At 42.2% G+C, this 13,433-nt stretch overlaps 1 protein-coding gene across 7 annotated transcripts in view; it reads right to left on the minus strand.

The window, feature by feature from the left end:
* Positions 1-13,433, minus strand: part of CDK5RAP2 (CDK5 regulatory subunit associated protein 2) — a 139,300-nt gene that overhangs the window by 36,695 nt on the left and 89,172 nt on the right. For all 7 annotated transcript variants that reach the window (XM_029062453.2, XM_039911746.1, XM_029062452.2 and 4 more), the window contains 5 exons: positions 9,750-9,848; positions 5,646-5,839; positions 4,254-4,704; positions 1,828-2,068; positions 350-466 (listed from right to left, as the gene is read on the minus strand). In XM_029062453.2, the coding sequence (XP_028918286.1) occupies positions 350-466; positions 1,828-2,068; positions 4,254-4,704; positions 5,646-5,839; positions 9,750-9,848 (1,102 nt within the window). The remainder of the gene's footprint in view (positions 1-349; positions 467-1,827; positions 2,069-4,253; positions 4,705-5,645; positions 5,840-9,749; positions 9,849-13,433) is intronic.

The following is a 13,433-nucleotide window of genomic DNA, read 5'->3' on the forward strand; positions in this document are numbered from 1 at the left end:
CTCTACAGAAGCACATAATAATGAACATATTTAATTTACCGAATTGATCGGAGGCACTAAGTAAGTTTTCAGCATAGGAAAGAAGGCACACAACTCATTATATTTATAGGGAGCCAGGTTCACAAATCTTGATGTCCCACCTGAAAATGCACTTGTTTTATAGACTAACTTGGGATTCTTGGGGGCAATTACTTCTTACTAATTGAAGTAAAGCCTAGTTATGAGCTGTAAATAATGGCTGAAAAGGAGAATTATCCTCAAAAGTCTCAGCTTTGTTTATAGTGTTGTTTTGTTGCTAGGTGATTGGAGGCACCTGCTGCCTCATTAACATTCCCTGCCAGGCGACTACCTTGTCTATTTTTCGGATCCTTATCCAGTTCGCTTTCGTCCTTGCCACAGGTATCACCTCCAGGCCCCTTCAACTCCAGCTGGCCCTCCTGGCAGTCTGGCTTCAACCATGGCCCAGCTAGAGGGAGCCACAAAAATGAAAAAAAAAATTACATATTTACATATATAAGTAAATAAAGCCACAAACCTGACACTTACCCAAGCACCGGGAAAGAACACAAGATACCATGGGGAAAATGTAAACACTGGGGATGATGTGAGATGCAATTTATGAGACAAAATTAATCTACACAACTACCATGTCAAAACAGAAGAAGCATAAGTATATAGTGGCTTGTCTGAAATGGCTGAAGTGTCCATTTTAAAATAACCAGATAAGAGTGAGCGAAAAGCTTTGGCTAGATTTGAGAGTGGCAGCTGCTTTATCCTAGGAGAGAAATCTTCCTTGTGGATTCCCAGAAGCATGAAGCCTCACAACCCAAGTTTGCTTTGAGATATTACAAGACGTGGAAGAGTATCCCTGGAGTCACAGAGGGTCACGTCGGGGCAACCTAGTGCTAGGTAACTCCAACCCCAGGGCATCCCCACTTTACCATCCTGATCACTCTAGGATTCCAGTCTGTGCTGGCCAGCCTGGCGGCCCTGACTGAGTTCAGGCACGGCCTGTGTCACCTGTGGCCTAGTGGCTACACCACGGGCCTGGGAGTCAGAAGGACCAGGATTCTAATCTCATTTCCATTACTTGTCTGCTGTGTGACCTTGGGTGACTCACTTCAATTCCCTGTGCCTCAGTTAACTCCTCTGTAAAATGGGGATTAAGACTGTAAGCCCATGTGGGACAAGAGACTGTGTCCAAACTGATTAAACTGTATCTACTCAACCACACAGAGAAGCAGCGTGGCTCAGTGGAAAGAGCACGGGCTTTGGAGTCAGAGGTCATGAATTCAAATCCCAGCTCTGCCACTTGTCAGCTGTGTGACTGTGGGCAAGTCACTTAACTTCTCTGTGCCTCAGTTACCTCATCTGTAAAATGGGGATTAAGACTGCGAGCCCCACGTGGGACATCCTGATTCCCCTGTGTCTACCCCAGCGCTTAGAACAGTGCTCGGCACATAGTAAGCGCTTAACAAATACCAACATTAACCACACAGTACAGTACCTGGTACATGGTAAGTGCTTAACGAATACAATTATTATTATTACCTCAAACCTACCCAAAGCTGGCAAGCCCCGGACCAGAGAGCCCCAGATCAGAAGGGTCTTCTGGCTCAGGCCCACAGGAGGGTACTTGCCCAGGTGACATATCACCTTACAAATGCCCGCAAATGAACAGTAGCTTAATCCCTTGAACAGTGTGCCCCATTTAGAAGTGAACTTTCTCCAATTCTCAGAAACAAGACTGATATTTCTAATGGTACGAACAATTTATTTGCCTAGTTTGCCAAGTAGGTTCTGAATTGTTTTTTGATTTTCTTTTACCATTTAAAAGAAGTCTGTCCTGCACTGGATGCTCTTGTAGTTTTTCAATCATAGCTTCAGTGGCAGATAACTCTGGGCGAAGTTGTTTGTTTCGGGTTTTATATTCCTTCAGATCTCCATGCGGCTCACCTATCTGGTTCGGCAGATAAGGCGCTGTCTCCTGGGTAGCGGAGGTTAAGTTTACACTTCCTAATGATCTAGATGGTTTTAATGGAATGGGTAAACGGGATTTCTTATCGCTCTGAAAAATACACATAATAATTTTTATATTGGCTTCCTTCGATAGCTTGGAAAATAGAATCAAAAGATCTGAGGCACTAGGAGAAAAAAAAAATCAGCCCCCTCCCCGCCTCTCAGTTTTCATAATTATCCACCAGTAAATGTTTTCCTAGACTCAGGTTATAAAGCAACAAAAAGTAGCTTTACAGGTGTAATGCCAAAGGCTATTTAATTTTGGAAAACTGTCATTGGCTGCCTATTTGCCTTAAAACAGTACATAGATCAACCTCAACAAATATTATGGAGCCAAAAATGAACGGTAAACAATGGCTATTGAAACAACTTTGTCTACCCATTAACTGCTTTGCCGAAGGTGCTATAAATAATAATTACAGCTAAGGGAGTACCCTTTCTGACAGCTTCCCATTTCAATCCCTCGGGCTATGACCTTTTCACTCCGGAAGAGATGGAGCAGAGCTCATACACCCATAAACCCGGTCAAGACAGTGCAGAGTAGGTGCTGTTGTTCCCATAAACCCAGTCAATCAACCAATAGTACTTCCTGAGCATTGACTGTGTGCAGAGCATGGTACTAAGTGCTTAGGACAGTACCATATAATAGAGTTGATAGAAACAATCATGGCACTCTAGGAGCTTACAGTCTAGTGGGAGAGAGAGATGTTATAAATTATAGATAGGGGAAGCTATAGAGTATAAAGATATGGATCTAAGCGCTGTGGATATGAGGGTGGGGTGAGTATCAAAGTGCTTAGGGGCTACGGATCACCCCTCGGTCTTGCTCCTTTTCTGAGTACAGAGGAACGTGACACTTCTCCCTCCCCAGTGGATCAGAAGCAGCATGGCTTGGTGGAAAGAGCATGGGGCTGGGAGTCAGAAGGTCAAGGGTTCTAATCCCAGCTCTGCCACTTGTCTGCTGTGTGACTTTGGACAAGTCACCTTACTTCTCTATGCCTCAGTTACCTCATCTGTAAAGTGGAGATTAACACTGTGAGGCCCACATGGGACAATCTCATTACCTTGTATGTCCCCCAATGCTTAGAACAGTACTTGGCACATAGTAAGCACTTAAATACCATCATTATTATTATTATCAGAGGAAATTTACATTCCTAATCAGGGCTCCTGACCCAGACTTCAAAGAGTTTTGTCGCTAAGACCAGGCCGTTTTCACTCATGAAAGTAATGATTTGGAGGTCAGAAAATAAACTTAATTCTCCATTCTGATGTACAGGGACATTGATAAATTTGAATTTTCAAGCACAAAAAAACCCAAAAACTAGAAAGCAGACATCCTTATGGCACCCACTCGAGGGTAGAGATTTCTCTGAGGGATTTCCTGCTTTTTAGTCTTTTATAGACCATTGAAAACCATGCACATGATAACGATGGTAACTGTTAAGCACTTAACTATGTGTCAAGCACTGTTCCAAGGTGCTGGGGTGGACAAGCTGGACACAGTCCCTGTCCCACATTGGACTGACAGACTAAGGAGGTAATGATTCAAGCATTCCTGAGGTTGCCACATTTTTAAGGACTAAAACATCAGGAGTTTATTCATTCATTCATTCAATAGTATTTACTGAGCACTTACTACGTACAGAGCACTGTACTAAGGGAGTGGCAGTGTTCCAATAAAGGTGTTGGGAAAAACAGAGTGGCCAAGTGGAAAAAGCACAAGCCTGAAAGTTAGAGGACATGGGTTCTAACCCTGACTCCGCCACTTGCCTGCAGTGTGATCCTGGGCAAGTCACTTAACTTCTCTGCACATCAAATGGGAATTAAGACTGTGAGCCCTACCTGGGTCATGGACTGTGTCCAACCTGATTTGTTGTATCTACCCCAGCACTTAGTAAGGTGCCTGGCAGATATGTGCTTAACAAATGCCATTTGAAAAAACAAAGAAAAAAAAGAAAAGGTGCCTTGTTGACTAAAATCAACCCAGAGAATTGAACACAGTGCTCCAAATTTCAGGGTGCGGTTCACTACTTGGGGTTAACACTACATTCAGTTTTAAATGCAGCTTGGTAGCAGTCTTCAAAAGAAAAGAAAAATCTTAACTGGGTGAGGAAAGGGGCATGCTTACCAAAAACAGAGGGTCGGTTAAAAAAAACCAGCCCCTTTTTAAGAATATTTTATCCACAGGACGAATATACGAACACCACACACAGACAAATCTATTGACTTACTTTTTGTGCTGTGGTTGAAAGAGTGCTCTTCTGGTGCTCTGACACCCTAGATATAGCTTCTTGGTCAAGCTCTGCATTTGATTCAGAACATTTTCTGGCTTCTTCTGAAATATCTCCTTTTCCTCCATATCCCAATCCATGACCCCCAAGGTCCACGGTTTGTACAGCAGCATCTTTCAGGCCGATCTTCAACAGCCTCATTTCCTCATTCATGGATGCCACAGCACCTAAATAAAATCCTCCCTTTCCATCCAAAGTTGACTGCAGTTCTACAGGTTCCTTTAGGAATGTACCAACCTGCTTAAGATGCCCAATTTCAGCTCTTAGTTGAACAACTGACTCCTTGAGATTCTTCTCATTCTTATCTTCTGAATCTTCTCCCGAAACTTTCTGTTCGCTCACAGCCCGAGGACCCAAGAGCAGTTCACGTAACGCTTTCATAAGTTCTGGTCTGTTTGACCCCCAAGGGAAGAAAAATTGTGAGCTCACTACTTAACAGCATATTTTATGACAAACCTGTCCAAAACTCAACCTATTTCAAAGGTTTCCCAAGAAATAAAACTGTAAAATTAAGGGATCATAATAAAGTTAAAAACAGTAAAACTCAGCAATATAGCTCCTACTTTCAATATGGAACTATTTGGTCTATAAAACTCATATTAATTTTTCTGAAATATTGAAAGAATATTTCTGGAATCATAAAGAAAGGTTGCTAAACTGTATTCTCTTTCCTCTCTCCAGGGCTTAAAACTGAATTAAAATAATATTTAATATTATCCAATTCTAGAGTTATGGCTCTGGTTTGTTATAATCACAGTAGACTTGGGAGATTTTCTCAACCTTCACTTCCTCATCTGGAAAATTAACCCCAAACTATTCACTTTTAACACATACAGATTGCTTCCTGCTTAACAGCTACAATCACAACAAAAAAACCCACCCATTTTTATCGGTTATATTTCCTCTCAGAAAAGAGATAATCCCTACCAGCACTCCTAATGGGAAGGGATTTACAGTTAAATCTCTGTGATACCCACCACTGAGTCATGGCTACTGCCTATTAAAAGATGTTTCAGAAACTGCTAGAGATTTTAGTATCATTGATTCATCTCTCTCAAAGTGAGACGTCTCTCAGTGGGAAACTCAAAAGCAATACTTTGAGAGAAACTTTTTTCCTTATATAGGATTTTCTTGAGGTTTTTTTTAATCCTTACTACTAATAGTATGCAGCCTAATTACTTAATTGCACGATATATTGAAATGGCTCTGAAGGAGCCGTGCCAATCTCTCAGGCAAATTAGACAGTGCTATTATCGAAATTCACTTCACCAAAATTACTTTTTCTCCCTCTTAGAAATACTGTCAAATGTGATCTGCAGTTTGCTTGCATACCTGGATTCAAGTACTGGGTTTTCATTTTCACTTAAGAGAGATGAGCATAGGTTCATCGGCTCGCCTTCATGTGGGCTCTGCTCCTTTTGGATAACTGGTTTTCCAGCTACTTCCTGCACAACACGAGCACTCTTTTGATTATGATTCTTTTCATTTCTGTTGTTGCAAATTCCATCAAAGTAGTCCACTGTAGCCTGGAAAGGAAAATTATTTCACAGAAATGGAGCCAAGTGGGCATGAAACAAAGAGATGTGGGTTCTAGGCCCTCGCTGTACAATCCCTACGATCCCCACCCTTCCCTGGGTCTTAATTTGTTCATTTGCAGAATGGACCTACAGTATCTGCCCAATAATGCAGAGAAAAATCAATCTCTACACATTTCAGACTCTTCAGAAGAAAGAGGCTCCACAAATCCATGGTATCACTGTACTTAGACTTCCATTACTTTTTGTAATATATCCTAGCTTACCAGATTTATAAAGTGTGCCCCACTCATTATTTAATAATATAAAGAATAATTAGCATCACATTGCTTTGCTTAATTTGGAAGGTGGTTCATTTATAATTTGTTGAAGATGTTGTTTATGAAGCTACCTTCCTGGACTACTTATCATATACTCTGGTCTAGTTAAGGACTGCATCAGACACACCATAACTTGAGTCGAAAATGAACATTCCTGTTAGGAAATTGGAAAATTTCCCATACTAGTCTATAAATAATTGTTCTCCTACTTCATTACTTCTGGTAAAAAACTTACAGATGAATCCATGCAGGGACGTAAAGACACAAAGTTATTAATAGTTCTGAAATTATGCACAAGCTCCATTACATTCACAGAATGACTACAGAGCAGCATGGCCCAACGGATAGAGCACAAGCCCAGGTGTCAGAAGGACCTGCATTCTAATCTCATCTCTGCCACTTGTCTGCTGGGTGGCCTTGAGCAAGTCACTTCACTGTGCCTCAGTTACCTCATCTGTAAAGTGGGGATTAAGACTGTGAGACCTATATTGGGACTTGGACTGTGTTCAACCTGTCTTGCCTCTATCCCAGCACTTAGAATAGTGACTGTCACATAGTAAGCACTTAATAAATACCATAAAAAAGATGGATTTTTCTTTATTATGTATCATTTGCTTCAATGTAGATCAATCAATCAAACATATTTATTGAGGGCTTACTGTGTGTAGAGCACTACACTAAGCCCTTGGGAGAGTACAATATAACAGACATTCCCTGCCCACAGTGAGCTTACAGTCTAGAGGAAGAGGCACATTAATATAAATAAATTACAGATATGTACAGAGGTGCTGTGCAGCTGAGGGGGAATAATGAATAAAGGGAGTAAATCAGGGTGACACAGAAGGGAGTGGGAAAAAAGAAAATGAGGGCTTAGTCAGGGAAGGTCTTGGTCTACTGGAGGAGATGTGCTTTCAATAAGGCTTTGAAGGTGGGGAGGTTGACTGTGATATACAAATAGGGAGAGCATTTCAGGCTAGAGGCAGGATGTGGAGGAGAGGTTGGCAGCGAAATAGATCGAGGTACGGTGAGTAAGTTGGCATTAGAGGAGTGAAGTGTGCAGGCTGGTTTGTAGTGGGAGAGCAGCAAGGTGAGGTAGGAAGGGCAAGGTGATTGAGTGCTTTAAAGCCGAGGGTAAAGAGTTTCTGTTTGATCTCAAATCTACCTAAAAAGGTATCTTCAAACCAGTAAGAATCTTTGGGATGTGGCTTTGAAGGGACTCCAAAATGTTAATGGACTAGTCCTTTCATTCTTTTAATGATAAAATGTCTCCATTTGCACAAAACCTAAAACGTCACAGTTGAGGAATCTGGGGGAGCAGGGAAAAGGTAGGAAAAAATATCTCATGTTGATAAAAAGTGTACACAATAAGTCAGAAGGTAAATAATGCAGCCTAGGAAACTGACACAATGTTGGAGTGAAAAATGTAGAGCTCTCCACTGGCTGACAAACAGTTGGAACTCCCAACAGTGTTGGAGGTACTGCATTCAGTGCCACAGGTCCTTGCAGTCTGTAGCATGGAGTGGAGACTGATGTCCCTGTAATGCCACCAGTACACACTCCTCCTCTGTGCCCAGAAACCTCAGCTAAAAGCCAAGGAACAAGCAGGAGAGGGAGGACTTGAAAAAATGGATTTCATCAGTGCTGGGAGATATTTATGATATTTAGAGAGCACTTACTGACTGAATCCAGCTATCCAGCTGGCCTGCCCTTCCCACCACCTGCCCCTATGAGGCCAAGGGGCTTGCCAAAGCCACCATGTACTCCCCGGAGTGGCCCTATCACCTCGCTGAGGGAAGGGCGTCGTGTGGAATGGACTTGGGCTCTGGCTGCCCTGAGCCAGGGGCTACATCCTTCTGTCCTGTGGGCAGGAGAGTTGACTGGGACCTGGGAATTGGAGTTGGGGCTTCCAAGTGAGGCACCTCTGTGTCGCCTCCTCTGCCCTTAGCCCGGAGTGGCTGTTGGGGGCCCCACAGGATGGTAACCACCAATTGAAGTCTTCTCCAACCAAACCTCATTTCCCCCTAATCCCTCTCCCTGCTGTATCACTGAAGCACCTAGATGTTTACCCTTCAGAGCGCTCGATATTCACTGTGCCTTCGGCTCCATAGCCCGAACTTATTTTAATGTCCATGTCCCTCCTCTGGACAGTGAGCTTCTTGTGGACAGGAAACAAGTCTACCATCTCCGCAGTATTGTACTCAATAATTCCATTCATTGATTGACTGACTGTCTGCAGACCACTATACTAAACAAACAGGAGAGTACAATATAAAAGAGTACTATTCTGAGCACTGCTGCTGGAGGGCCAGGGCTGCGGTCCAGAGAACAGTCAGGTATTTTAAATCTGCCTCTCCAGTCTGAGCCTGAGCCTAGCTGGTTTGTATATAAACAATAAGCACCCCCTTTCCTCTTCTCCCACTCCCTTCTGCATCGTCGCCTGACTTGCTCCTTTTGTTCTTTCCCCCTCCCAGCCCCACAACACTTATGCACACATCTCTAATTTATTTACATTAATGTCAGTCTCCCCCACCCAAGACCGTAAGTTCATTATGGGCAGAGAATGTGTCTACTGTTGTACTGTACTCTCCTAAGCACTCAGTACAATGCTCTGCACACAGTAAGCACTCAATAAATATGAATGAATTGAACTGAAAGAATGAATATCAGTGGCCTCCAAGCACTGGGAATTTTTCTCTTGTCCTCTGGGCTGCCTTTACAGCCCTTAATCAATCGATTGATGACATTTTTTATGGTATTTGTTAAATGCTTACTCTGTGCCAGGTACTGCACTACGCACTGGGGTAGATACTAGCTAATCAGGTTGGACACAGTCCCTGTCCCACACGGGGCTCAGTCTTAATCTCAATTTTACAGATGAGGTAACTGAGGCACGGAGAAGTTAAGTGACTTGCCCATGGTCACAAAACAGACAAGTCATGGATCCTGGATTAGAACCCAGATCCTTCTCACCCACAGCCCCATTCTCTATCCACTACGTTATGCTGCTTCTTTGTCCAAAGCACTGTTCTGAGCACTTGAGAGAATACAACATAACCAATTTGATAGACACAATCCCTGCCCACAAGGAATTTACAGTCTCCAGTGGGAAGGGCAGGACTGAAAAAAACACCCCTCTGTCCTATCTATGATTCCCCAAGCCCTGAGCTTGGAGGTCTGCACACAAGGCACAGTTTAGTAATCTGCACACAGTAAACCCTCAGTAAATACCAGTGATTGACTGAGAACAACTTCAGGGCAAGCAGAACCTCGGGATAGGGAAGGATTTTTTTAAATGCCAATGCATAACAAAGCACAAAAAATGTAGGAGTTAGGGGAAAGATGGCTTCAATTCATAGTTTAGGGCCTTTGTACCATAATTTATTAATTATACAGTAATTTATTAAAATTATTACTGATTTTAGACCATGTTTTGGTCTTGCTAGTTTAGCTTAATTTTGGTTCATTTTAAATGTTCACTGACTTGCAATCGATATGTATGTTTGTGAGTGTGTGTGGGTGTATGAACATACAGACACATGTTTTTCATTCAAAGTCACCTTGAGAAAGTCATATGCTCCTACCTCAGTCCTCCTCCCCAAATGCTGCTCCCTCAGGAAATCATTCTTCTCCTCATCACCTTCTGCTGCTGTAATGGCCTCATCTTCTTTATTGTCCAGACACTATATAGAGTTAAGAGGGTGGGAAAAAGTAACTCAAAAAAAATGTGGGGCAGAAATAGGCATCTTTTATTATCATTATTATTATTACGGCATTTATTAAGCACTTACTATGTGCCAAACACTGTTCTAAGCACTGGGGTAGATATAAGGTAATCAGGTTGTCCCACAGGGGCCTCACAGTTTTAAACACCGTTTTAGAGATGAGGTAACAGACACAGAGAAGTTAAGTGGCTTGCCCAAGGTCACGCAGCAGACAAGTGGCAGAGCTGGGATTAGAACCTGTGTTCTCTGACTCCCAAGCCCATGCTCCTTCCACTTCGCCATGCTACTTCTTTGAAAATGAAGACGAGAAATGAAGCGAGATATGTCTACATGTATACACACACACACACACACACACACAAACATGTACATACATATCGATCACCAGTCAATGAATATATAAAATGAACCAAAATTAAGCTTAACTCTCATGGTCTAAAATCAGAAATAATTTATTCCTGAACAAAGGCCCTAAACTATGAAATGAAGCCTAAACTATGAAATGAAGCCACCTAACCCCAAACTCCTTCTACAACTTTTGTGTTTTTTTTATAAATCGGATGCTTTCCCCTTCACTGAATGCATGCTAACTGAATCAACCAATTCACTGATGGCATTTACTAAGCTTACTTTATGCAGAGCTTATATTAAAGTGCTTGGGAGAGTACAATATAATAGAAGTGGTAGAAACAATCCCTCCCTTCCAGAAGCTTACAATTTAGTGGGGAAGATGGATATTAAAATCAATTCCAGTTAGGGGAAGCACCAGAATATAGGAATATGTGCGTAAGTGTTTGTGGACTGGGGTGCTACAGGGATAGAGACAGACCCAAGTGCACAGATGGTGCAGAAGGAACAGTAGGGTGAAGAGATGAGAGGGCTTTGGAGTCAGGGCTCATGAGTTCGAATCCCAGCTCTGCTACTTGTCAGCTGTGTGACTGTGGGCAAGTCACTTAACTTCTCTGTGCCTCAGTTCCCTCATCTGTAAAATGGGGATTAAGACTGTGAGCCCCGCGTGGGACAACCTGATTCCCCTGTGTTTACCCCAGCGCTTAGAACAGTGCTCTGCACATAGTAAGCGCTTAAGAAATACCAACATTATTATTAAGTTAGAGAAGGCTGCTGAGAGAAGATATGATTTTAGTAGGACTTCGAAGCTTGGGAGAGTGGTACTCTGTCAGATAAGGAAGAAGTTCGAGGCAGAAGGGAGAACCGTGAGCAAGGGGTCGATGGTGAAAGAGACCGAAGAACATCAAATAGGCTGCTGTTAGAAGAGTGAAGTATGTGGGCTAGAGTTGGTGGGAGATGAGAGGTCAGGTAGGTGGAAGAGAGGTGACCAAGTGACGCAAAGACGATAGTGAGAAGTTTTTGTTTAATGTGGAGGTGGATGAACAACCACTGGAGATTTTTGAAGAGTGGAGAGGTTTAAGAAGGAATTTTTAGAAAAGTGAAAAGAACAACAGAGTGAAGTGTAGACTGGAAGAAGGAAAAGCCGGAGACAGGGAAGGCAACGAGGAGGCTGATGTTGTTGAGGTGGGGAAACTGAGAGACATCTCATTTTGAGAGAGATGAATCAGTGATACTAAAATCTCTAGCAGTTTCTGAAACATCTTTTAATAGGCAATAGCCATGACTCAGTGGTGGGTATCACAGAGATTTAACTGTAAATCCCTTCCCATTACGAATGCTGGTAGGGATTCTCTCTTTTCTGGAGGAAATATGACCGATAAAATGATTTTTTTTGTATGTGGACTGGAGTGCAGTGGGATAGGAGAGGTCAGGTGGGTGGAAGAGAGGTGACCAAGTGCGTAATGATGATGGTGAGGAGTTTTTGTTTAATGTGAAGATGGATGAGCAATCACTGGAGATTTTTGAAGAGTGAGAAGATTTGAACATAGGAATTTTTACAAAAATGATATGGGCAGCAGAGTGTATAGACTGGAAGAAGGAGAGGCTGGAGAAAGGGAAGCCAATGAGGAGGCTGATGCAGTTGAGGTGGGGAAACTGAGTAAAATTCCAGTCGAGGAAATTGAAAACATAAAGCAAAAGGAAATCTGAGGGATGCTCAATATGGGAGTCACTTCTATTTCTTAAACCAAGAAGGGCAAGGCATTTCTTTGACCACCTCCCTCCCTTGTTATTTGACAGGGTTTTAATCCTTAATAAATATTTCCTGATGCCTAAGGAATGCTTGGAAGCAGTGTCAATGGACTCGATATCGGTACTAGAAAAATAGCTTAATTTATGGAGCTTTTGCCTCAACTTTACAACAGTTTGTTAAAGGGATTTTTAAAAAGGACTGGGAAAATCTTTTGATGTCCTTCAGCAATTCATCTGTGGATTAACCCAACTTCGTTCACAAACTATTACGGTGATCTAATGAACACTAAACTACTGTAAGAGCTATACAGAAAATCAACCATAATATCACTCTATTATGTATTTAAGTGATTACCATGTGCCAGGCTCTTTACTTAGCACCAGGGTAGATACAAGCTCATAGGTTGGACACAGTCCATGTCCCACATGGAGCTCAAATTATTAATCCCCATTTTACAGATGTAATAACAAAGGCACAAAGAAGTTAAAAATCATATGATCCACTAATCTTTGGCCATAAATAAAAAGAATTGAACATGCAGTATCGAGAGGCTTGCTGGGATGAGAGATCGACTGTGCTCCAAAGCATAATGTAGCTCTAACCAGTAGAGTCACACAAATTTCTATTTTACTTCGATTGTCTCTGCTAGGCTGCTTTTACATGGCTTCCACCTGGCACCCACCTAAAAACAAGTCTTCCCATTAACTGCCAGCAACATTTCCCTCTCTATCACCCCCACCACAGTGACACAGGCCAAATCCCTGGAATTCCTTTTAATGGGTCACCCTTTCCAAGATGTTGTTGCAATTTTTAAAAACAAATTTTATGTGACACTATTAACAACAGGGCTATGACTATCCAATGTAGTTCCCTTCAGCAAATAACCCCAAATTTGAATGTTAGGATTGAGAGTTCAGAGGAAGACGAGAAAGTGCTGTAAAGGAAATAATGTACCATTCCACTATGTTTTTAAAAGGGCAAAAGACCAAATCAAAACCCACCACTTATGGCTTAAATGAACTCTATGGTGAATAAGATGCTTATTTAAAATATTTCCTAGTTTTCCCTAAATGAATTACTGAAGTGCTTGGCTTTTCAAACTGCCTGGAGCCCCGAGGACTGAAACGCTCCCTCCCTCAAAGACAGCAGATGGCCAAAGAGTAGTGGAAACCACCTTTTATCTTCTTCCATTTTGGAGCCAAGATCTGCTTAGGGATACCAGATCTTGGATTCAAAGTCTACATTTATCTAGTTTCCAGCCTGGGCTTTTTCAAGGCCAAAAAAAAAAAACAAACAAACCAAAAAACAGATTATCAGAAGCATCTGAGGGGACCAGAGAAGAAACTGCCCTATGTCCCCTGACGCACTTCTTACGAAGGACGTATCTCATCATCTGCGACACTGCTCGCTAATAAACTCCTGGGAGAGCTTTTACTTTCACT

Source organism: Ornithorhynchus anatinus, chromosome 4 (genome assembly GCF_004115215.2).
Source record: "Ornithorhynchus anatinus isolate Pmale09 chromosome 4, mOrnAna1.pri.v4, whole genome shotgun sequence".
NCBI lineage: Eukaryota > Metazoa > Chordata > Mammalia > Monotremata > Ornithorhynchidae > Ornithorhynchus > Ornithorhynchus anatinus.